The sequence below is a fragment of the Taudactylus pleione genome, unplaced genomic scaffold (assembly GCF_031769625.1).
Source record: "Taudactylus pleione unplaced genomic scaffold, aTauple2 ptg000013l, whole genome shotgun sequence".
Lineage (NCBI taxonomy): Eukaryota > Metazoa > Chordata > Amphibia > Anura > Myobatrachidae > Taudactylus > Taudactylus pleione.
The window spans coordinates 240899-264646 of NW_028284416.1; the positions used below are offsets into that span (position 1 = coordinate 240899).

Here is a 23748-nt window from a genome sequence, read left to right on the forward strand (position 1 = left end):
GGGGCGGGGCGGCTGCAGGGAGGGGGCGGGATCGCGTCTTCTGCTGTCATGGAAACCAGGGCTGGGTGAGTGGTTGATGGTTACTAACTTTTATCTCTCAATTCCAAAGCACTGTCTGCACTGTCTGTGTATGTGAGAGACCCTCTAACACCAGGTTAGGCCGTTTATGTTTACCCGACCTAGCTTGGGCGAGCATGCTGGGGCTTGTAGTTCTATGACTGCTGGAGATTGTGTTGCATGCTTCCAGCCCTCTGCTGTGATCACAGGATGAGCCCATGAACAGGACTTGGAATTCCCTTCAATTATTTTTTGCAATGGAAATGTATAACAGAAATGACCCTAGTCTTATACAGTTTATTGCATCTAAGGGTGTAACACCCATCTGCGGGTGCAGGCGGTGGATGTGGCATCTGCAGGTGCAGGTGGTGGATGTGGCATCTACGGGTGCAGGCGGTGGATGTGGCATCTCTGGATGTTTGCGGTGGATGTGGCATCTGCAGGTGCAGGTGGTGGATGTTGGCATCTGCGGGTGCAGGTGGTGGATGTGGCATCTGCGGGTGCAGGCGGTGGATGTGGCATCTGCGGGTGCAGGCGGTGGACGTGGCCATCTGCGGGTGCAGGCGGTGGATGTGGCATCTGCGGGTGCAGGTGGTGGATGTGGGCATCTGCGGGTGCAGGCGGTGGATGTGGGCATCTGCGGGTGCAGGAGGTGGATGTGGCATCTGCGGGTGCAGGCGGTGGATGTGGCATCTGCGGGTGCAGGTGGTGGATGTGGCATCTGCAGGTGGATGTGGCATCTGCGGGTGCAGGCGGTGGATGTGGGCATCAGCGGGTGCAGGCGGTGGATGTGGCATCTGCGGGTGTAGGCGGTGGATGTGGTGCAGGCTCTGTGTTATTTAGTAGCGTCAGAAGATTTGATCACCTTTCCTTTGTGATGCTGGTCTGGATACCTATTAGCGGTTGGTTTGAGCATGGGTATGTTACTGTGTAGTAGGCAGCATGTGATTGGTTGTAAGTGGCCCCGAACCCCATTATAAGTTGCCCTCTGCAGGGGTAAATACCCCCCTTCTATTTTCAAACCTACCGCTGATAGCTGGTCAAAGCATTCTCATGTGCAGAAGGTGCCCAAACCCATTAATTTTACCAAAATCTATATATATTTTTTTACACCAATAGACAGTAGTGTGACTTTGTTTTGACATATTGTCAGTAAATATAAAGGGCCTGAGTCGTCGCTGGACACACAGGTCCGTATACAGCCGCACTCGGAATGTGGAAGGATTGTAATGCTCCTGACACACAGAGAGCTCTCATGCTGCGCAGGAGATTGCAGTGGCTAATTTATGCACTCCCATCTAACAGCAGGTAAACGGTCCCGACACGCCTGCGTTTCTTTAGCCACTCCCCGTTACCTCCCCCAAACGCTGACTGCCTGTCACTCACTTTGCAAGGGAATCCCGTGTGCAAGCATAAGCGCAAATGAATTGCAGCGCGTGCACATGCACAATGGCTAGCAATCACTCAGTCTACAAACATCGTCGTTTGCGTGTGGACCTGAATCAGGCCCAGTGTCCCTTACACCAGTTACATGAGCATAATATTCTGGGGTCAAAAATTGCAGCATCTTCTGATTGCTGCTGAGGGCACTCAGGATCTCATTCAGACCCGCTCCCTCGATGCGTTGGGAAGGCAGGTGATCGCACGGCAGGCAATTAGCACGCCCACTGTCTTGGCGTGCGATCATTTTGTGTTTGCAAACGCCCACCAGCCTGTCTTAAGACGCCCACTTGCGCACGTCATCTCCGGGAAGTGTATGTAACCATCGGTTCATCAGGTACCATCGGATACTATCGCAGCGCTTATGGTTGACCATACCCTACCGCAAGCACTGCGATCACTTCAGTGTAAAAACCAGCCAGGTGACGTGTACTATGAAGATGCGTCTTAATTATGCACACCTCTGAAACTGCGTTGAGACGCTCAGGCACGCCTGCGTTCGCACCTCCACTCCCCCGTTTTTAATGGCCAGCCCCTGTTACCACCCACAAACGGCTTCCCCTGTCACTCGCTCTGCTGGGCAGTCTATGCGCAGCGAGCGAACGCTTCCCGTTCTCTCGCATTGGTTCACGCACGTGCCCTGCGATGCGTACACCTGTGCAGAGAGTGAAAATCGGCCAGCTACGAACGAACGCATCCTAGCGAGCGGGTCTGAATCAGGTCCTTAATTTGGTCAGTTGGCTATCCAACTGTGAAACTACAGGTTCCAGCATGCCATGTCAGTATTTTTCCAGTGGGGGTGGAACTACATGGCCCAGCATACTTTTCTAGCCTCTTGCTGATCAGGCATGCCAGAAGTCGTGGCTCCACAACTGCTGGAGAGGAGCCGGTCACCTGACCCCATTATACCCTAAAAGTAATGATAGTTTATTGCTTATTTCATGACGAATAATATTTTACCAGTAATTATCTTTTAGACACTACACTGACTGTACATTTAGTTGGTCTGTGTTGATTTCAGATGCTCAGTGTGGAGCGGAGGCTTATAGCGTGGGGTCCCCCTCTGCCTCAATCGCACAGGATGGGATGGCGACGCACAGTGAACTGGATGAAACCATGTGTGAGAGATCGGTGTGTCCGCACCCGCAGTGCTGGCTGTCCTTCCGGAGGATAGAGCAGGGTAACCCGCGGTACAGGCCGCTCGGGTTTGTCGCCAGATTACCCTCACAAGATGAAGGTACTCTACACAAATGACCCATGCCGACTTAGAGGCGCCCATAGCTGAGCGCCAACTACCACACACAAATGACCCATGCTGACTTAGAGGCGCCCATAGCTGAGCGCCAACTACCACACACAAATGACCCATGCTGACTTAGAGGCGCCCATAGCTGAGCGCCAACTACCACACACAAATGACCCATGCTGACTTAGAGGCGCCCATAGCTGAGCGCCAACTACCACACACAAATGACCCATGCTGACTTAGAGGCGCCCATAGCTGAGCGCCAACTACCACATCATGTACTGTGACGCGTATATAACGCTCTTGCCATAAAATGTAACTGGCTTCATTGCTCAGAAAGTCTTCCTTCAGACATTATTACAGAGTCTAATACATATTTTTGAGAGAAGGGGCTAGCTGCCCTCATGTTCCGCTATTGGTGTCTGTGAAAAGCTTTACGGGTATATCGGTGTCCAACTTAATAGACCCCAATGAAGCATGTTATTCATGTAACAGTGGGGTTGTCCATGGGCATCTGATCCCCCTCCCCAGCTACATTCTGCAAGTTGATGGCATCTTTCCAGCAATGTTTTTGGAAAGATGGCGGATGTGCAGAATTTAGCATTGACACTGGCACTCTTGTGCCGACGCCACCTTCCCAAAGATATCGCCAGAAATATGGTGAATTCAACCGTTTCCTCTGGCTATCTTGTCTTAGTATAAGTCAGTTATTCCTCAGGCTTGCTAAACTTTCTTGTGGAGCTCTGTGAAAAGGGAGAAGAGAAGAATGTTTTCTTCATAACCTGTGGGAGCAGTTAAACTATAGTTAATGACCCAATTGAGATATTTAATTCTAGACTGTGGTCCTGATTCAGAGCCGGACGATCTGACAGAGCGCTCGCTCTGAATCAGGGCCGGCCCTCTGGTTTTTTAGAGCGGCCTCCTGGCCGCTCACATAGCTGTGGGTGACCACCCACAGCTATAGCGAGCGGCCAGGAAGATGGTCGCGATGGTCAAGACCATCGCGACGAGACCCTTGTTGTAGGGTCTCGTTGCCGCAAGCCCCAGAGTGCTTTCGGCTCTAGCAGAGTCGAAAGCACTCCCACTGACATCACTTTTGATGTCAGTGTGGCCGGCCCCAGACGGTAGGTGTTCCCATGGGAACGCCTCCGTCTGGGCAGCCACGCCCCCGGCCCGCCCACCAAAGGGGGCGTGCTGTCACTCAACATCGACAGCACACCCCCTTTGGTACGAGACCCGGAGCGACGGATTGCCCGTCGCTATCCGGGTCTCACGCATGCGCACGACGGAGCCGGCTCCGTCGTGCGCATGCGCACTGGGCAACCATCGACCCGCTTGCGAGCGCATAGCGCTCGCGAGCGGGTCTGAATCAGGCCCTGTATCTTTTGATCTGCCATGTAGCCACACACTAAAATATCTGCCTATAATGGTGATTGTAAAATCTGGACAAATAATCCTGCACACCCCAAACCGCTAAACCACGCCTGATCCACCCACACTACGGCCATCTGAGCTAGGTTTTGGTTTGCTTGTTGGGAACTGCAAATGTCACCAGGAAAATCGGGACACGTGTCGGCTATTTTGATGACATTTGGTCAGTACTGAATTGATTTGCACTGAGATGTCATGAAAATATTAACTCCTTACCCCTTACCCCCATTTACACACAGATTTTCCTGTTTACCATATGCCGACTGCATTGAAGAATTGTACAATTACAAAACGCACAACAGTTTTAGTGCATTAAGAAACAGAATTTCTCCAATTTGATTCTGTACAATCCGATTGTATAGTTTTGATTGCAATTGATTGCATGTACAATTTACGATTCAGTAATATTTGTGTATGTTTCCATCAAGACCAATGATACATTATAACTATATTGTAACTTGTACCTTAATGTAACTCATGTTTTACATTCCCAGTTGCTCCTAACCATTACACAGGCTACTGTGGTCATGTGTTTATTACAGCCATTGAATAAAACACTCCTATCTCAAACAGGTGGACTCCCGGTCCTGAGTGTGACCACTTTGCCAAGTTGCCAAACGCCACCAAATGAAAATGAACTTCATCACTTCCCAGTATCCTCCTTATTGAAATTCAGCGCAGTAACTTCTCCCAGGGAGTGCAACCTGTACAACAGCGCTGCCACCTGCAGGTAGGTCTGGGAATTGTATATAACTAAGGGGTCCATTTATTTATAGCCGGTATATAAACCCATTTTTGTCCTGCATCCGCTCCTTCACAAGGTGCCTGGAGCAGCAGATAGTAATAGAAAATGTTACTTTAGTTATCTAAGTAAAGCATTTTTGCTTCTAAATCATATTCTAGATTGATTAATGTTTTTTAATCTCACCAGGCACGTGCTGTGCCCCCGTTGCCTCTACACGGCAATCTGGCCGGCGATCTATTTGGAAATATGGCCGTATTTACAAAGAAATTGTGCATACACAGAAGATAGCTAAGGCTCTAGCACTGTGCGCGAGCCTTCGTAATATTCTGGGCAGGCGCCATCTTGGTGCCCCTCCTGTCATTAGATCCACCCCTGACAGGACTTTTTATATTTTGTTTAGTTTTTTTAGTTATTAAAGGACACTAACCTATAAGATATTTATTAATAGTGTTTCAGCGGAGTGATGGCGGCCGTAAGTCTATTTTCCACCATCAGCACAATCCTCTGTTTTGTGTTCTCAGTATGGACAAAGTGCTCTTTCCGGGTATGAACTCATTGAGGGAGATGAGAGGACCATCTAGGAGCCCCGTATCGTACACCTCTTCTCACAGGAAGGCTAAGCAGGTAAACAGCGCGTGGTCTGGGTAGTGGGGGATAGTGAGTGTCTAGCACTGTGTCTGTGCAGTATTGTTCTAGTGTCCTCTGCCATCAAACGTGAGTGGTCCGCCACTACCCCAGGCATCTGGGTGAATTGTTTTCTCTGCCTGGGTTGTGGAAAACACTCCCCGATATGTATGATTCTCAGGGACATTCCGGGAGAGAGGGAAAACAGGATCTGGGCCTCACTAAGTGGTTTACAAAATTCCATATCTATCTATCTATGTACCTAACCAGCTGCCCGGCTCCCTTTGACTGTTAGATACTGCCAGTAGAGACCTATAAAGAGGTAAACTGAGGCAGCTGACACTGGGGTGGGGGCCATCGAAATGTAGGAGAATGATTTTAAAATAATAATCTTCTGCAAAAGTATATATCTATATGTTTGTGTAAGGGATTCGGATGGAGCCATGTAAAGAGTACCCGGTGCCTACACACATTGGGGAAGCTGTTTCATGGGCCGAGGCACTGGGTGCCTCATGCCTCAGTGATGTCATTAGTTCTTCAACAATAGGCAGAATATCGTCTCAGACAACAACATGCCTGCTTCCATTGAGCAATATTTAGAGTTGCGAGTAAATATAGGTAGAAGGTACAATTGTACATTCAGACAAAACATTGCTGCACTAGGGGAAAGGGGCTAACTCTGCTCTCAAACGCAGTGTAAAAATAAGATTGCCCTGTAAATGTGTGCTACACGCAGGTAGTATTTTCTCTGCACCCTTAAAGCGGATAGGCTTCAAAATGATGCCCATTTTGTGTACAGTAGGTGACAGGTGTAATTTCTATTTATACCTCTTTAAGCTGGATTGCTATGTACTGTATACCCCTGGTCCTCTACCCACAATGCCCTGCTTTTCAGGTGGATGTAGTTGATCCCCGCTTCAAAGATGGATCAAGCAGACACATGACCATGGTCTGGGTGCCAAACTCCCAGCAGAAATCTCCGACAAAAGACAGGTATGTGTAGGAAACCCTGGGACCCTACAGACAAAGGGCCTGATTCAGAGCCGGACGCTATTTGCGGACGGTCGTTCTGAAAAAGGGGCCGGATATTTAAATTAAGCGCTCGCTCTTTGCGGTCTGTTGACGCCTCTATGTCTGAACGAGCGAACGAACCATGCGCTCGCTATTTTGAAAAAACGCCCCCTGGCCACTCGCATCATACGTCATCTCCGCTATTAGATTAATCGAGTACATCGAAAAGCGTATGAACTGCTCGCAGTGCTTGTGGTAGCATTTTCCTACCGCAATCATGCGAGCAGTTCAGGCTAAAAGACAACCAAGTGATGTGGTCGATAACGCTGCTTTGTTAATTATGCACACCCTTAAAACGCCCGTTTTGACCGTTTGGGACGCCTGCGTTCAGATCACCACTCCCCGTTTTCAAGCACCTTCCCCTGTTACCACCCACAAACGCTTCATCCTGTCACTCAAATTAGCAGGCATTCGCTATTTTGCGAGCACACGATTTCTGACCGCACTGACTGGTTGGCGCATGCGCATTACAACCCATACACATGCGCAGATGTGCGAACATCGCTCGGAACGAACGAGCGGCCGCTTACGAGCGGCTCTGAATCAGGCCCAAAGTACCTGATTGTGCAGCAAAGGGGGCAATGCATAGATTACTTATAATATATTTCATGTATAAACACAATCAGGAACATGAATGTTGGTAAGCAGGGAAAGGGAGCTCTACTCACTGCAACCTACCAGATTCTAGCTGTCATGTTTCAGAGTGTGTTTATTAGATGAAAGCACACATGTAATTGGTCTATGTTCTAAAATAGCATTTTACCTCAACACTTTTGTATTTGTGTGTGGCATTCAATATACGTATGTGTATAAGTTGCAGTGCGCATGCATATAAGTCGCAGTGCCTGTGCGCGAACCAGTCACTGTGTTCGGAAATCGTGCGCTCATAGCACAAAGACTGAACGCTACTTTGAGTGACAGATAGCGCCGTTTGTGGGTGGTAACATGGGAAGGTCCAGGAAAATGGGGGAGTGGATGAACGAACACAGGCGTGTCTGACTGTCAAAACAGCGCTCTTTGGGCGTGCATAATTAGCATGTCAGCGTCATTGTACACGTCACCAGGTTGTATTTCAGCCTGCAGTAATCGCAGTGCTTGCGGCGGGGTAGAGTCTACGTCCAGGGCTGCGAGCAGCTCCGATGGATCTCAATGTTACTGAATAATCAGACACTTCCTGGAGATGACGTGTGCTTAGAATGAAAAGTGGGCGTCTTTACACCGGCGTGCAGTCACTCTGCCGTCTCTCTAAGACATAGAGGGCGTCCTTAACCCTGGCCGTGCGATCGCGGAATTTGCATATCCGCCCCCTGATGGCTGCGAGAGAGCGCAGCATAGCAAACGGGTCTGAATGAGCTCCTGTAGTTTCTAGTTAACCTCAAATTATGTTTCTCCAACTTGTTTGCAGTGGGAAACCTCAGAAGGTCCAGATTAAATACCTGACACTCACAGACATGTTGGGAGAAGCGAAGGGGGGATCTCGGAACCCTGCTCTGGTGAGACAGTCGCTCTTCGTGATCACGCACAGAATATGCTCCATTAACCAGAATAATTCGTGAGGAAGATCCAGTAGCGATGTCCATATCAGGACCTGACATCATGCATTAAATTACAATTGGATGACCGTAAAGAAAGTTGTCTTAGGTCAACCTGAGGCTCTGAAACTGTTGAGGAACTACAAGTCTCGCCATGCCCTGCTAGCCTCTTGTAGTTCCACAACAGCTGGAGTTCTGTGGGTCATCCTGCCTGAAATGATGAAAGAATAACTGGTCACATTCAGAAATATTCATTGAAAAGTTTGGAGATTTCATCAAAATCGTCAGCATTTAATGTAAATGTTGTTCCATTAGGGGAATCCATTTTAATATGCACACTGCTGTATGCTAGGCAGTTAAGTATCACTACAATAAGATCCACTCTGGCACATGCAGTGGGTGGGAATACATGTGTTTTATTTAAAGTACACACACACACACACACACACACACACACACACACACACCAAGGGGCTTAGGTAAAAGTCTGTGAGAGGCTTATATAATAGTCTGTGAGAGGCTTATATAATAGTCTGTGAGAGGCTTATATAATAGTCTGTGAGAGACAGGCACTGGCGTGATTCCAATGAGACTGACCTTTTTTTTTTTTGTTTCTAAGTCATCTAAAAGACAAAAACAGGTTATTTTTGCCTTTTAAATGAATGCCAGTTTAAAACTATGGACAGACTCGCCAGAATTGCGCCCGTGTATGCATCTCGCAAGCTAAAACATAATCATTCTGGTCTAAGAATAACTAAAAACACAATAAATGTACCTCGCAATGACTGTTAATAAACAAATTACTGCTACAGCCAAGATTTAGGGGTCTATTCATGTAAAACTTGCGATATGATTGTTACTTTTCACTATGGGGTCTATTCATGTAGATCTGCGAAGTTGAATTGTTACTTATCACTATATATCGCATTGTTTTGATGAGATATATAACTTGTCTAAGTAGCAATTCATGTAAACTTACCTGTCCTCTGTCCTGCGATGCGAACCGGTATCCAGGACTCCAGCGATGCTGTCTTCTCCTGCAGTGCTCTTCATTAGGTAAGGCTCTCCTCTTCTGCGCATTCGCCGGCCGCTGTCTTCTATCTTTAGTGCTCCGTGTGGGACTGTGCGAGGGAGGCGGGGGAAGGAGGACAGTTAGGGCAGAGGAGACCGGAGCCAGGGGATAGGAGCGGGCCGGGGGAACACTGGGGCAGCAGCGGACAGTAAGGGACCCGGCATATGCATATGCCCTGGGCTCCTCTGATTGGCTGCTGCTGGTGAAGGGGGCGGGGAGAGCAGGGGGAGCTGCTCTTCTCCCCTCAGGAGGCTCATTACGCCATCCTGAGATGAAAAAAAGATTTTTAGAAGCAAAACGGAAAGCTGAGCTTTTCCGTGCTGCTATGAATAGTTCTCCCCGTACTACTGTATGGGGAAGCAATGTATATACTAATCAGGGGCACCACTGGGGAAATCTCAGACTTCTCCACGGTAACCCCTTCTATGAATAGGGAGAAGCCGAGAAAAGCCCTGTTATCACTGATAAAGGGCTTTTCTCTGCTAAATGAATAGACACCTTAATTTGAGAGTTGACACTCTGAGGAAGTCTTAGGTTACTCCCTGACTTTTATACTAAAATGCACCCACAACCTATTTTAATCAATTCTGGTAAACCAAACACAAATGCTGTAAGAACACAAAGACAGATTGTTATTAAATGTTTTTTATTTAATATAAGTAAAAAAGTCACAATTCTTGCTAATAGATCTTTCTTTTTTTCCAAGAAAGTTTTGAATACATTGCCCCCAACCTTGTCATAATAACTTTCTGGAGCATAGAGAAATATATAAATATTATCTATGCTTTAGATGGGACTGTCAGATGAAATATATATGAAACATAATTCATTTTATTTCAATGGTCAATGGATTTGATATTTCTAGGCTTTTCTCTTGCTATAAATATCGACTTGGACATTTTTGAGCTAGCAAGATTATCTGATTATGAGTCTTCCCAAACATGTATGTATAGGATTCATGGCACAATATAATTTATTTGGGAGTATAATAGCTTGCGCTGGACAGGGTATAATAGTTGTTGTTTGCTTTCTGTTTAGCCAGCACAGAGGAAGAAGAAACCCCCGACTGGTGGTTGCCCCCATAATCTCACACTTGCCAGCTCTTCGCCACCCGTCCCGGCTCACGCAAAGACCTGGAAGACGGCAAGGTTAGATCTTCTACTGCTCGTTTAATTTTGCTTATTATCAGTTGCTTTTTGCTTTTATGGGAAGCTCTAATAAATGAAGATGTCTCTGTAACCTGTGTTTGCATGTCCTTCATCACTCTTGTACGTACTTTATCTTATTTATCAGTGAGTCTTATTTGATATTATCTTTATGCCGACTGTCATGCGCTGAGGATAATGATGATGGCGAGTTTAGGCGTTACGTTTTTGGCCACAGGCATAACCACCCCTGGAACAGCCCGTGTGTGACTTGTATGGAGCTAGACAGTGAGAGGAGACCGGTGATACTGCTCCGAAGGCTCCATGCTCTTCTGAGTATGTGTGTGTGTGTTTGAAGGGGGGGGGGTGGAGGAGCATATGCATAGCGGAGCACCGGCTTGTCTACTGTTATGGAACTATAATATTCAGGAGCTGAAAGCCGGATGGGTTTCACTACGCAAACACTGGCCCCACACGTGTTGTGTAGAGCATCCTAGGCGCGTCTGGATGGACGATTGTTGCAGAGAGCAGACCTCTTAAATTTTGCTATGGGGCCCGATGATTGCTTGTTATGCCACTGTTTGTTGCCACCTTCAGGGGGTAGTATAGCGCTTAAGTTACTGTTGTTCTTTTTTTTTTCAGCTCTGTGAAGGACCACCCTGAGGGGATGGCAAAGAACAGGAGAAGACTTTATGCCCATTACCCAGACGTGGAGTCCCAAGCTTATCCAGCACTTGATAACATATTACTGGAGAACCGGCGCGTGGTTCTGCATGACACCAGCACGAGGCGCCAGCATAGCCCAGCTGTACCGCAACCAGGCGGCCCAGTGTACAGGCTGGATGAGCAGGTTAGTTCCAGCCGCGTATCCACGAAATGCGTTGTGTTAGTATTTGTACTTGTATTGCTTTCGTTACGTAGTGCATGGTCACTGTCCCACATGCGGGCGATGTCTCTCCAAAATAGAAGGCAGATCTAGAGGGTGGAGAGGCTGTGCGCACCTTGATAGGCGTTGGGCAGACCATGTTGGGTTTCTCGGTGCAAAACCAAAGCATTGTGCATCCATTGTGTAAATGAGATCCAGTGTGTTTAAGTGACTGGAGCATTTTACATCACAGAGAAAAGACCCTGAAAAGTTGCTCTATTCAAAAATGAGAGATTCACGTTTAAGTGTGGTCATAAATGGTTAGCATTAAGTCTGGTCATCAGTGGTTAGCATTACTGTCTCACAACACTGAGGTCATGGGTTCAATTCCCAGTCATGGCCCATATGTGTGGAGTTTGTATGGTCTCCCTGTTAGATTACTAAGGCTTCCAAAACAGACGAGTGGTGGTGTTGCCTGTAGCAACCAATGAGATTGTGTCTACCATATTCTAGCTTGCTATAGTATAATCGGATTGCTTGCTACGGGTAACACTACTACGTTTCATATTTAAAATCTTTAGTAAATCGCAACAGTGTCCGAATGTTCCAAGCTGCCGCAAAATGTTTTTGTGGATTGGTAAATGCTGTATTTCTTTCCTTGCAGCAAGGAACACCCCTAAAAATATGCCCCCACCATTCTTCCATCTGAATTCAATAACACTCTCCTTAAAGTCAATCTTGTTTTCCTTACAACTCTCCAAAACTCGGTGTGCCCGCATGCCTGCTCCATACTTAGGGCTCGATTCAGACCCGCTCGCTAGATGCGATCGCACGCTAGATGCTTATTAAAATTTCGGCAAGGCAAGCGATCGCACGGCAAGGCATTAGCACGCCCACTTTGACTTAGCGTGCGATCGCATTGTGTATGCAGACGCCCAGCAGCCTGTCTTAAGACGCCCACTTGCGCACGTCATCTCCAGGAAATGTATGCAACCATCGGTACATCGAGTACCATCGGCAGCGAACGCAGCGCTTGTGGCTGACCATACCCTACCGCAAGCACTGCGAGCACTTCAGTGTGAAATACACCAGGTGACGTGTACTATGACGCTGCCTCTAAATTATTCATGCCTCTGAAACGGCGTTGAGACACTCAGGTACTCCTGCGTTCGCACCTCCACTCTCCCGTTTATAGGAGCCAGCCCATCACCACCCACAAACGGCTTCTCCTGTCACTCAGTGAGACGAGCAGTCTATGCGCAGTGAGTGTACACTTCCCGATCGCTCACACTGGTTCGCGCACGCGCAATGTGATGCGTACGCATGCGCAGATAGCGAAAATCGGCCAGCTGCATGCGAACGCAGCTTAGTGAGCGGGTCTGAATCTTGCCCTTAGCCCTAGCGCCGCCCAACTCCCCCCACTTCTGCTCCTCCACAAACACTGGTATACATTAAGGCAGCCATTTTGTGGGCTTATATTAATGAGTGCAGCCTGTGACTGAATTAGTGTCACGGATATAGGAATCTTTACATGACAGTCAAAGACATGTTAACCAATTTAACCATTTGCCTGGGCTTTTCCTGGCACGGCTGCATCTGATCTGACCGTTCCAGAGTTGCCTGCGGCGGTGGCTGCTGGAAGGTGATCTTCCGGCAGCTGCTGGGCTCAGCCTACCCTGCCGGTACCTCGGTTGCCGCCGCAACCTCCCCCCCCAGGGCCAGGGTACAGAAGGGCGATCCGAAAAGGATTGCAGACCCACAGCTGCAGGAAGACGGTCTTCCGGCAGCCCGGGTTTAGGGGGATCAGGTAAGCTGCGGCTTCCCTTCTCTGCGACAGGCACTGCCAGGGGCACGGCTACAATAGGATCGCCCATCAGCGTGGGATGTCTGCACTACAGTGGTCTCGCCTCCCTCTGCTCCTTCCCAGCCAGCAGTGATGGGTGATCCTTAGGATGGCCCCCGCAGAAAATTGTTTATATAGTAAAAAATATTAGCTAGGTAAGTGGTTGAGGCTCTTGCGAGTGCAAAAATAAATGTAACCTGACGTGTATAAGAATATACACAGTCGGGTCACGTTATTATGACCACCAGCTAATAGCCAGAGTAACCACCGTGTACAGCACGGACAGCAGTTAGGCGAGCTGGGAGTGACTCCATAAGGAGCTGGTAGGTTGGCACAGGTATCTGGAGCCATGCTGACTGCAGTGCATCCCACAGCTGCTGGAGGGTGCGTGGTGGAGTATCCATAGAGCGAACACAACGATCGAGGTGGTCCCACAGATGCTCAACGCCAGGGAATTAGAGAACCAGGGAAGTACTTGGAAGTCTGGGTCGTGCGCGTCCAACCACTGTCGGACATTTGTAGCCATGTGACATGTCGCACTATCTTGCTGGAAGATCCCATCCGCCTCAGGGAAGACAGTCAGCATGTATGGGTGTACCTGCTCTGCAAAGATGGATTCATAACCAAATCGGTTGAGGGTGCCCTCAATATGGATGAGTGAGCCCAGAGAATGCCATGAAAACATTCCCCAGACCATAACGCTGCCACCACCAGCTTGTGTTCTTCCAGCAATGGTTGCAGGGTGTTTGTTCTCCGATGTTTCTCGCCTGAGACGCCAAAGTCCATCCGTTCGATGAAGCAAAAAATGTGACTCATGGGAGAAGGCAACCCTTCGCCAATCAGCGGAGGTCCAATTCCAATACAGGTGTGAAAATTGAAGCCTTTTCCGCCGATGCACCTTCGTTAGCATAGGCGCAGTGACCATGTGTTTGCTACGGAGCCCCATACGCAGCAGGGTTCGCTGAACTGTCATTTTAGACACACGTCTGGTTGCCCCCAGGTTCATTTTGACGGTGAGCCTCTCCACTGTAGCGTGTCGGTCGGCCCTCACGCACCTTCGTAGCCGACGTTCACCTCTCACATCAATGGCACGTGGTGCTCCGTAGTTTCCACGTCGGTTATTTGCAGTGGTGCCATTTGTCCAGTCACGATACACCTTCACCACAAGCAGCACGCGAACAGTTCACAAACTGCGCTGTTTTAGAAATGCTGCCACCCTTGGCCCGAAAGCCAATAATCATCTCTTTTTGCAACTCGGATAAATCGCCCCTTTTACCCATGACGGCAACGAGCGATATGTGCGCAGACGGCCTGTCGCACACCTTATATACCCACCAAGCCAGCGCCCGGCACGTGACGTACTTCATGGGCTACGCGCTGCCAACGTCAAATGTAGGAGGTGGTCATAATAATGTGACTGGACTGTGTATTACTCTATGTATTGCCCAGATGTTTCCTCTGTGTGAGTCGCTTACACTTTGTACGATGTCTTCTAGCAGTTTGCAGCCCTGAATAACATGGAGATGAATTTGGACAGCATCAGGAACCAGTATTACCTGTGGAAGAAGTATATTGACTTGTCCAGACCCAGCCGCAGAATAAAACCACCAGGTAAAAATAATATATGTAAACCAGTTCATCTGGGGAGTACATCTTATCGGGGCCCGGACCCATCCTTCCTTGTGTTGGGCAGTGCCAGTTTCAAGGTGAAAAACTGGTGATAGTCTAAATTGAATTGCATGAAATTTCCCATTGAAAACTGAGAAACACACTGTTGCTGCCATTTAGCACATAAGGTGCGTATACACGGTACGATCAGTCAGCGATAATGATATCGCTGACTGATCGTCCTGCACCTTCCCGCAGTTCTGGATGATTGATATCGATCATCCAGCACACCACCAACGACCCGCGATCAACCATCGCGGGTACCTATAGTAACCTGGTCGATATCGAGCAGGTTGGCCTGCATGCACGGGCGATGGACGAAATCATTATTGTCCATACATGCACGCGCATCGCAGGTCGTTGGTGGGTTGGAAGGGACCAAAAAATGCACCATATGAATGATGACGATATGATCGATATCGTTATCGTTCATATCGTGCATTTTAATCGTCCCATGTGTACGCACCAATAGACTGGCAGTAACTAATATCTCTTAGAAGCATCTGTTACCATGGAAACAAACCTTTCAGTGGACAGTTTGTTTCCCTGGTGATATATTGATCTGTCAAATAGCAACAGCAGTGTGTTTCCGAGTTTTCCATAGACTATTTCAGGTTATCCTGCTTCAAGTACCAGGAATTATTACAGTACATTTTAGTACTAATGAAGATTTTAGTTAAGAAAAACCTTTTGTTAGAGGAATTACCCTTTTAAGCTTGTTGCAGAGGCCGTGGAGTGCTAATGTCTGTGTTCACTTTAAATTGTAGATCACAGAGCAGACAAAGGTCAACGATGCCACAAGCTGAGGGCTCCTGGGCAAATTGGTTACTTAGGACTTTTCCCCAATGACCTGGATTCCGCACTCAGTTACCACAAGCATCAAGTCCCAGAGACACCGGAAGGTGACTATACACATAGGAAGGGTGGGAATGTCTGTGTTACTGTGTATTTGTTGAGAAAGTGTCCATGATGCTTTCTGCGTTGGAATGATGTGTAGTATTTCTAAGCATGAATCTTCTATATCTGTACGAATGAATGTGCAGCCACAGCGGAGGCAGCCATTTTGTGACCTGAAGTAATATTCATGAGAATACAGCCTTCAGTGCACTACAAGCTAGTAGCATCACAGTATACCCCATGTCCGAGGGCCTGATTCAGAAATGGACGCTAAAGGCACAGCTGCTGCATTTTTCTACGCAGCGGTTGTGCAAATTTACGCTAATGCTGCAGGAGGCGCATACTGCTGACATCGCAGAGCCGAGGGCTGCGTGCTAAAATGCAGCATCTGACCTACATCGCGACCATCGCCTACTCAGAATGGCCGCCTTATCTCCGCTGCCGAGGCCAGAGAATCTGCATCAGAAGACACAGGGCCTGATTCAGACCCGGTCACAGGCGCTGAGCGCTTGCAACCGGGTCGATGGTGGCCCAGAGCGCATGCGCACGACAGAGCCGGCTCCGTCGTGTGCATGCGCGAGACCCGAATAGCGACGGGCAATCCGTCGCTCCGGGTCTCGCACCAAAGGGGGCGTGCTGTCGATGTTGAGTGATAGCACGCCCCCTTTGGCGGGCGGGCCAGGGGGTGGCTGCCCAAATGGAGGCGTTCCCATGAGAATGCCTACCATTTGGTGCCGGCCCCTCCGACATCACAAGTGATGTCAGTGGAGAAATTCCGGCTCTGTTAGAGCCGGAATCTCTCTGAGGCTTGCGGCAACGAGACCCTACCACAAGGGTCTCGTCGCAAGCCCGATGGTCACGATGGTCTTGACCATCGCAACCATCATCATGGACGCTCGCTATAGTCAGAGCGACCGGCTCTGAATCAGGGCCACAGTCACTGTCCTCGACACTCCCATAAAATGGAGGAACCGTGCCTCCGATTTGAGAAACTGCCCCTGGCTCTACCCCGGGATGCCTACAAGGCGAGATCTGCACATGCACAGTGTGGCTTCTGCGCATATCTCAAACAATCGGAGATGTACGTGAACATCGGAGTTCCGTACATCTCTGAGATAGTCCCTCAGTTAAGTAATTTTGTGGGTCTTTCTGCCTCAGAAAAGTTGTGTTAACAAAGGTTTGAGAACTGGGATCCTATAATGGGAGTAAATGTATAGCGATAGCCATTTTGTGTATGTCTGGATGTCAATGTCTGTCTAAATGAATAAAAAAAACCTCTCCGTTTGCACCCATTGATTCACATAGAGGAGGCAGCCATTTGGAAACCTGGTGCCTCAGTGATGTCACTGGTCCCTAGTGAATTGATAGGCCGCTTCTTCATAACTACCTGTTCATTTTACAAAATGGCTGCCTCCGTTGAGGCAGAGTCACTCTTTTATCTACATTCTTGAGCTATGTTCAACGTAATATATTAAACAAAGCATTGAACGTTTTCCACATTGTTAGTGTATGTGACAATATGGTCTGTAGCAGTCTCTATCTGGCCAATAGGCTCTGTGGTTTGCGATGTGGCGCGGTCACGTGACTCCGGTAGCAGAGATTCTCCATCCTCGGCCAGCTTCTCACAGAGCTCTGAGACAGGCACGGAGCCCTATAACACAGTGAGTAATATTATATTACAGTGTAGTATCCTCCGCAGGCCCATATTGGCCCGATGGGGTCTATACTGTAATACTTATACTGTTTGTGTGAAATTTCAAAATGTGAAAGGAAAAATATAATTTCCTCTATTTTCATTCACTTAAATCTCTGTACATTTCCCTATAAATGTATGTTCATTGTTTAATCAGAAAAAGGCTTTACTGCAGTACCAAAGAGCTCTAGTACGGTTTTAGGACCTCATTCAGAGTCGGTCGTAAGCAGCTGCTCGGTCGTATGCCTAACGATCGAGAATCAGAAAAAAAAACAAAAAAACAATGAGTGATAGCAGCTAGCGATCGAGTCGATCGTTGTCAGTCGTTGTCTGTCGCTGTATGTTAATTTTCTTCTGATGGTTGCAGCCGCTTGTGTTGTGTGCAAATTACACCAAAAATTAACAAAACACGCATAGAATAAGCCATCCCCCTGAAATATATCTATTCTTATTATTCTCTAATGCAAACGCAGCTGAATCAATTACAAGCCAATTAGCAGTGTTATTAGCTACAACAAACGATTATTAGCTGCTTGCATTGTGTGGCACAAAATAGAAACATCACTCCTAACATCACTAACATTCGATAGTATCGATTGTACTCTGGGGCTTGCGAGAGCACGAACCCAACCTCGAGCTGTACGATCAGCCAGGCCTCTAACCTGCTCGCAGAGTGACGTTTTACTACTTCCGGCCTTCTATGTCGGTTGTAGCAGGTAATTTATGTACGCCCCTAAAACGCCCTGAAAACGGTGAGGAACGCCTGCGTTTTTAGACCACCACCCCCGTCAACACTCACAACGCCTTTCATGTCAATCAACTCTCGGAAGCCACTTCCTGCTCGTAAGCCGTACGATCGACAACATTATGGATCGCAAGGTCTCGTATGCACATGCGCACAACTAATCTTACGCATGTGTGGTTTGGAAACATCGGATGCGTACTACCGAGCTGCTGCTTACGACCGACTCTGAATGAGGTCCTTAATGTGGTCAGGGCATTGCTCCTTAATGTTGGCCTTGGGAAAAGGGGTGGCTCAGAGGACAAGAGCACTGGTGCTATCATAGTGACACTATAGCTGCTGTAGAACTACATGTTCCAGCTGCTGGTTGGCTGGGCCTTGTAGTTGTTGCTTCATCGAGGCACTTCCATTCAAATTCTCAGCCGTTCAATCTTGTAGCCTAGAGAGGTGGACGCCAGGAAGAAAAGCCAGCAGGACGCCCCGGGAGAAGGGGAGAGAGACGGCGAGTCTGCAAACCTGCCTGGTGACTGGGATAGCTCACAAGTACTTCCAGGTCAGTTCTTCTCTACTTCCTTTATGCAGCCGGCCAGGATCTAACCAGAAATCCTTTTACTTATCTCACACGTGTTCCTCAATCGATGTGAGCTGTGTTCAAGCATCCGGTCATCTGCTATACCATCGGCCTGCTAAGTGACCCACGGGGTCACGCAACCCAGCCGTCGCAGATGCACAAAAAAAGGCCAGGAAATCTTCATTAGCCGGCGGTTATCCTGGCCTCTCCACTCCGTCGCCGTCCCCTCCCTGCCCAGAAACGGCAGCAGACTGTATGCTGGATCGCAGACCCGTTCTGCACATGCTCAGATCAGGACCTGCTCTTGCACAGATTCCCTATAGTCGTAAATCTGCGATCAGCCGTGGACACTGAATTAGCCTCGCAGACAATAATGGGAGGTAGGAAATATTACGATAACCACATTTAATGACACAAAATTGCCGCGTTAAATCGGTACAAGAAGGAGAATATGACAAAATCAACAAAAAATAATGTAGAAAATCAAATATACAGAGCACGAGTACAGAATAAGGTATTGGTCTGGAGCTAACCCCACCAAGAGGTAAGCGAAGGGGGCTCGGGGAGACATCCAGGTCCGTGCGATACAAACTCCAGCCAGCACAAAAAGATTGCTGACATATAGCTGTTGGCAGGAGCTCAGAGAGTCAGCCCTCAAGAAACTTTTACTATAAACATGGGGCCTCATTCTGAAGCACAATATGGCCACTGTGTAGCGCAATACACTCTTTGGAGATTTGCACAAGTGCGTGTAAAATCCTGCCAAAGCGCATATAGATTTATAGAACAAGATGCCGGCATTTGTGGAGGAACAGATGGCAGATATTGGGTGGGGCAGGGCGTTCCTTGCAGAGAAGTCAGTAGGCGCTTATCTGTTTTACAATTCCCCTACCGCAGACGCACTTATGTCGCTAAATGATACTGTAGTACACAGTATTGCAGTGCTGGCTACCAAGGTTAATGAGGCTTGATGCAGATCTAAACTAGAACGTTAATTGAGTACATTAAGTGATTGCATGCTTCTTTTCTATACACAGACTTAGAACAGGGACATCTCCATGAGGAAGAGGAATCGGCAAAACCAAATGTATCACCCGATCCAGCAGAATCCTCAAGCCATAGCCTGGAAATGACAGATGTCCAGGAATCCTCTGAGCAAGGAGTTTCATCGCCACAGCCCAACCCTCCACCGCCCTCCCCAGTGCGCTAAACCAGCGGTGACCGCCCAGGAAATCAATTCACTTACATATTCCATATAATGACATCAGGGCCGTAACTAGGGTAGTGCGGCCGGTGCCATCGCACAGGGCACCACAGGTCAGGGGGCGCTGTTTGGACCTATCAAATTTCTGTTTATTATCATTCTTGCTTGTATCTTCCTCTTATTTCATCCCCAGCATCTCCTGGCCTCTCCTATCTCTTCCCTGACCCTTCCCCATGAAGCCATGGCCCGTTTTTGGGTGCATTATGTCCCTTTGAAAAATGAGGGGGTGCCAATGCTCTTTCTGGCACAGGGCACCAAAAAGTCTAGTTACGGTTCTGAATGACATGTGTCCAGAAACCAGTGGGCTCTCGGCGTTTCCAGCCAGGGGGCTCCCGGCGCTTCCAGTAATAACAACTTGCTGTAACTGCTAATATATTATTTGGCACTCAATAAAACGATTGATTTTCCCATATTTAAACCATAGCCTCACATGTAAGGTACAGGACATATTGTACCATGATTGTACGTCTATATAAGACCACTTACTTTTTTATATCCCCACTGCTTTCTGTCTATATGATTTTGTACTAGACTTTTTATTTCATTCAAGAGCAGGATCAGCCATCATCAACACATGCAGAGTCACCCATGTCAGCACTTCTCAAATCATTTCCTCGGGCCGCTAACAGTGCATGTTTTCTAGTTCTCCTCACAGAGTCACAACTGAAATAAGTACCACCTGGGGTTCCTTTATAATGTGGAAGTCAGTAATAAATACGCCTGTGCTCCAGCTAGGAGATGTGTAAAACATGTACTGTTAGTAGTGCCTGAATGTCACGTGAACTGTAACCCAATCCCACAATATACATGGGGGAGAAGCGGTATCAGCGCACATAACGTGCGCTGATACCACTTATGCCCTTAACGCCGGATAATACATCTCCCCCACTGTCCTCTGTGACTCTAAGCTTGGAACTTCTCCAAGTGAACACTAGAGGGCAGAAGAGCACATAGAGAGTTTGCTGTGTAGATTAGGCTAAAGAGTTTCCAATAAGGAATCTGCTGCTGACAATCTAGTACTAATAATTATACAACATTTTTATTACATTTTTTTAATAAATATTTGACGCTTTACATAAGCATCTAAAATTCCCCTTTAGGGGTCTATTTACTAAGCAGTCTTAGGAGAGAGTGAAAAGTGATAAGAAAGTGATAAGGTGCCAGCCAATCAGCTGGCACCTTATCACTGTCATCACTTTTCACTCTGTCTCCTAACACAGCTTAGTAAATAGACCCCTTAATCCCTTAAATGCATTCTAAATAAATAATACAAATGTTTATGAGGTATAATTTCCCAACAAAGTGCATTTCACACTCCCCTTATCGTGGCTTGATAACCAATAGCCATTCCTTCTGGGTGTAGGGTTAATTTCACCCCCTCACTAACCACTACACCTGCCCTAGCTACTAACCCATTCACTCTAATATCGCTTTTATACCTAAATTCCGGATCTGACCCGGAGGTTGGAATAGGGTTCCAAACCGGATCAGACCCAGGACATTCCCGAGTCAGTGCCATTCACACCGGAGCCGGGTCTGCACTGACACAGCTCTTCCGGCGTGGAAGTGGACGCTTGGAGACGTCATCTCCAAGCGTCACCGAAGCCAGGCCCTCAGCCGGCATGCGGTGCGCTCCAGGTCATTGTGACCCGGATCGCGACGTTTACATTGCAGGGTTTGACTGGTAATTCCCGTGTTAAACCCTGCAAGTTACCCGGGTTAGATTGCCAGGTCACTCGACCCGGGAATCCAAACCTGTCCCCTTTTACACCAAGGAGCTACCCGGGTTAACCCTGCAATAACCCGGGTTTTAGCTCTGGTGTAAAAGGGGTAATACTGATACTACTATGCAATTAGTAATGAACTTGTCTCTCAGTACAAGATGGGTATTTTGTAATGTAAATCACCTGCTACATACAGATGGTAAATAATGTTTCATCACATCGCTGTGTGTTTCTGTCATGGTTTCAGAGGCCGTCACAACGGAATGTATTTGAGATTAAAGGGGTTTATTTGCTACGGGGGAACAGCCGTATTGCCAGCAAAAAAACTGTAATTATCAGCAGCGACAGGACTTTTTCTTTCTTACCTTGCTCTATACAGAAAAGGGTTAATACCTCCGCAGTAACCCCCCCAGCGGTATGATTCGTCTGCTGAAGCGATAAGTTAACCCTTACCGTTCCTGAGTATCTCTCAGCTGCCCCAGGGGTATTTTTAGAGTATATTGCAATGATCAGTGATTTTACTTATCGCCCTGATAAAAAAAACAACCTACTTATTGTAGGAGTAAAGTGGCCTATGTAAGGATTTCAGAGGATGCGCCAGGGGTCACAATTCTCCTGCGCTCCTTCCTGTAATCTATGAGGAGAGTGAGCATCCTCCCTATCCTGCCCCTACTCCGATTTCTGCCAAGGCCTGCACAGCTGCTAATTTAGGGCATATCCACCCACAGTGCGTAGGACAGCACCCAGCCGTGATATCAGCCCTACACACAGTGGCACATCTATAGTGAGAGCTGGGCATTTATTCACCTGGCAGCCTCCCGCCACATTATTCTAGTCACTTCTTCGGAAAGGGACATAGTTATCAGACCGGCTTCTCAATACCGACATCCAAATCCCGAGACAGGCGTCGAAATACTGACGCCTATCTTAAACCCGACGCCGGAACGCTGAAGGACACCAGACTGTACAAGGTAAATCCGGGGAGCCCTTAGCATTTGCCCCCAATAGTAATGCCTCTGTAATAATGCCCCTGTAAAAATTGCCCCCAGTAGTAATGCCCCCTTTAAGAGTGCTCCCAGTAGTAATGCCCCCTGTAACAGTGCCCCCAGTAGTAATGCCCCCTGTAAGAGTGCCCCAGTAGTAATGTCCCCTGTAAGAGTGCCCCCTGTAAAAGTGCCCCAGTAGTAATGCCCCCTGTAACAGTGCCCCCTGTAAGAGTGCCCCCAGTAGTAATGTCCCCTGTAAGAGTGCCCCAGTAGTAATGCCCCCTGTAAGAGTGCCCCCAGTAGTAATGCCCCCTGTAAGAGTGCCCCCAGTAGTAATGCCTCTGTAATAATGCCCCTGTAAAAATTACCCCAGTATTAATGCCCCCTGTAAACGTGCCCCCAGTAGTAATGCCCCCGGAAAGAGTGCCGTTCCCACACGAAAAAAGCAAAACACAATACTTACCTTAATCCCCGGGGGGAAAGTTTGGCGATGGTGGGGGGGTGCGGAAAGGACTGTGGTGCTGGGGACTGAATTGTGGCCCAGCGGCGGGGGCTAATCACAGCACCCTCTGCTGGCTGGCGCTGTACACACCTGCGTAGTCGGCTTAACAGGCGGGCCGGCTCTGGTCATGTGAGCATGCCGGAGACCTGCGTATGGGCAGTAGATTCTGGCACAAGGCAGAAATATTGGGAACCGTACGTAGCCTGCACATGGGCACCCCCCTCTCTTATACCGCCGCTGGCTGGTATGAATTTACATTTATAAGCATATTTGCTGACATTCTGGCTGCCCCCTCCGGTATAGAGTGGGGGGGAGGGTGGCGGGGCCACATTGCAAATCTTGCCATTGCACCCCCCCCCCCAATGTGGGTGTGTGTGGGGGGGTCCGGCAGCCGCCCCCGGTAGATTTACCCACTTTGCCTTGCCCCTGGGAGCGCCACCCAATTTTCGTGAGCCTCCCGGGCATTCCAGGAGAGTGGGCGAGTATGTTTATAAGATACGGTGGCGCCAGCATGAAGAAACAGAAATGATTCCCTCCAGTAGCAAATTAGCGTCTAATGTGACCATAGAAGAGATTATATCCCAGAGTCACAGTTATGTCACTGACAATATTTCAGATGTTCAGAATACT

The 23748-nt window shown here is 48.1% G+C and overlaps 1 protein-coding gene across 3 annotated transcripts; it reads left to right on the forward strand.

Annotated features, from left to right (window-relative positions):
• The first annotated feature begins 24 nt into the window (after nucleotides 1–24).
• Nucleotides 25–20309, forward strand: CUNH9orf43 (chromosome unknown C9orf43 homolog). 3 transcript variants are annotated; one of them, XM_088469031.1, is made up of 13 exons: nucleotides 25–65; nucleotides 2519–2734; nucleotides 4748–4904; nucleotides 5441–5543; nucleotides 6439–6536; nucleotides 8020–8107; nucleotides 10257–10366; nucleotides 11006–11213; nucleotides 14568–14682; nucleotides 15507–15641; nucleotides 17188–17297; nucleotides 18510–18624; nucleotides 19680–20309. In XM_088469031.1, exons 2-13 carry the CDS (start codon nucleotides 2584–2586, stop codon nucleotides 19850–19852), a joined length of 1563 nt encoding a protein of 520 aa, XP_088325157.1. In that variant the 5' UTR covers nucleotides 25–65; nucleotides 2519–2583; the 3' UTR covers nucleotides 19853–20309. The 3 variants fall into 3 exon arrangements, with proteins under 3 accessions (XP_088325157.1, XP_088325159.1, XP_088325158.1); XM_088469033.1 differs by having other exon boundaries at nucleotides 14571–14682; XM_088469032.1 differs by lacking the exon at nucleotides 25–65 and adding an exon at nucleotides 78–154.
• Nucleotides 20310–23748: the final 3439 nt, after the last annotated feature.

Excerpts from the sequence above, each read along its gene's own strand:
- CUNH9orf43 (XM_088469031.1), top strand. The coding sequence starts at position 2,584 with ATGGCGACGCACAGTGAACTGGATGAAACCATGTGTGAGAGATCGGTG. Across the intron at positions 2,735-4,747 it reads ATTACCCTCACAAGATGAAG|GTGGACTCCCGGTCCTGAGT; the intron begins GTACTCTACACA and ends TATCTCAAACAG. Across the intron at positions 11,214-14,567 it reads TGTACAGGCTGGATGAGCAG|CAGTTTGCAGCCCTGAATAA; the intron begins GTTAGTTCCAGC and ends GATGTCTTCTAG.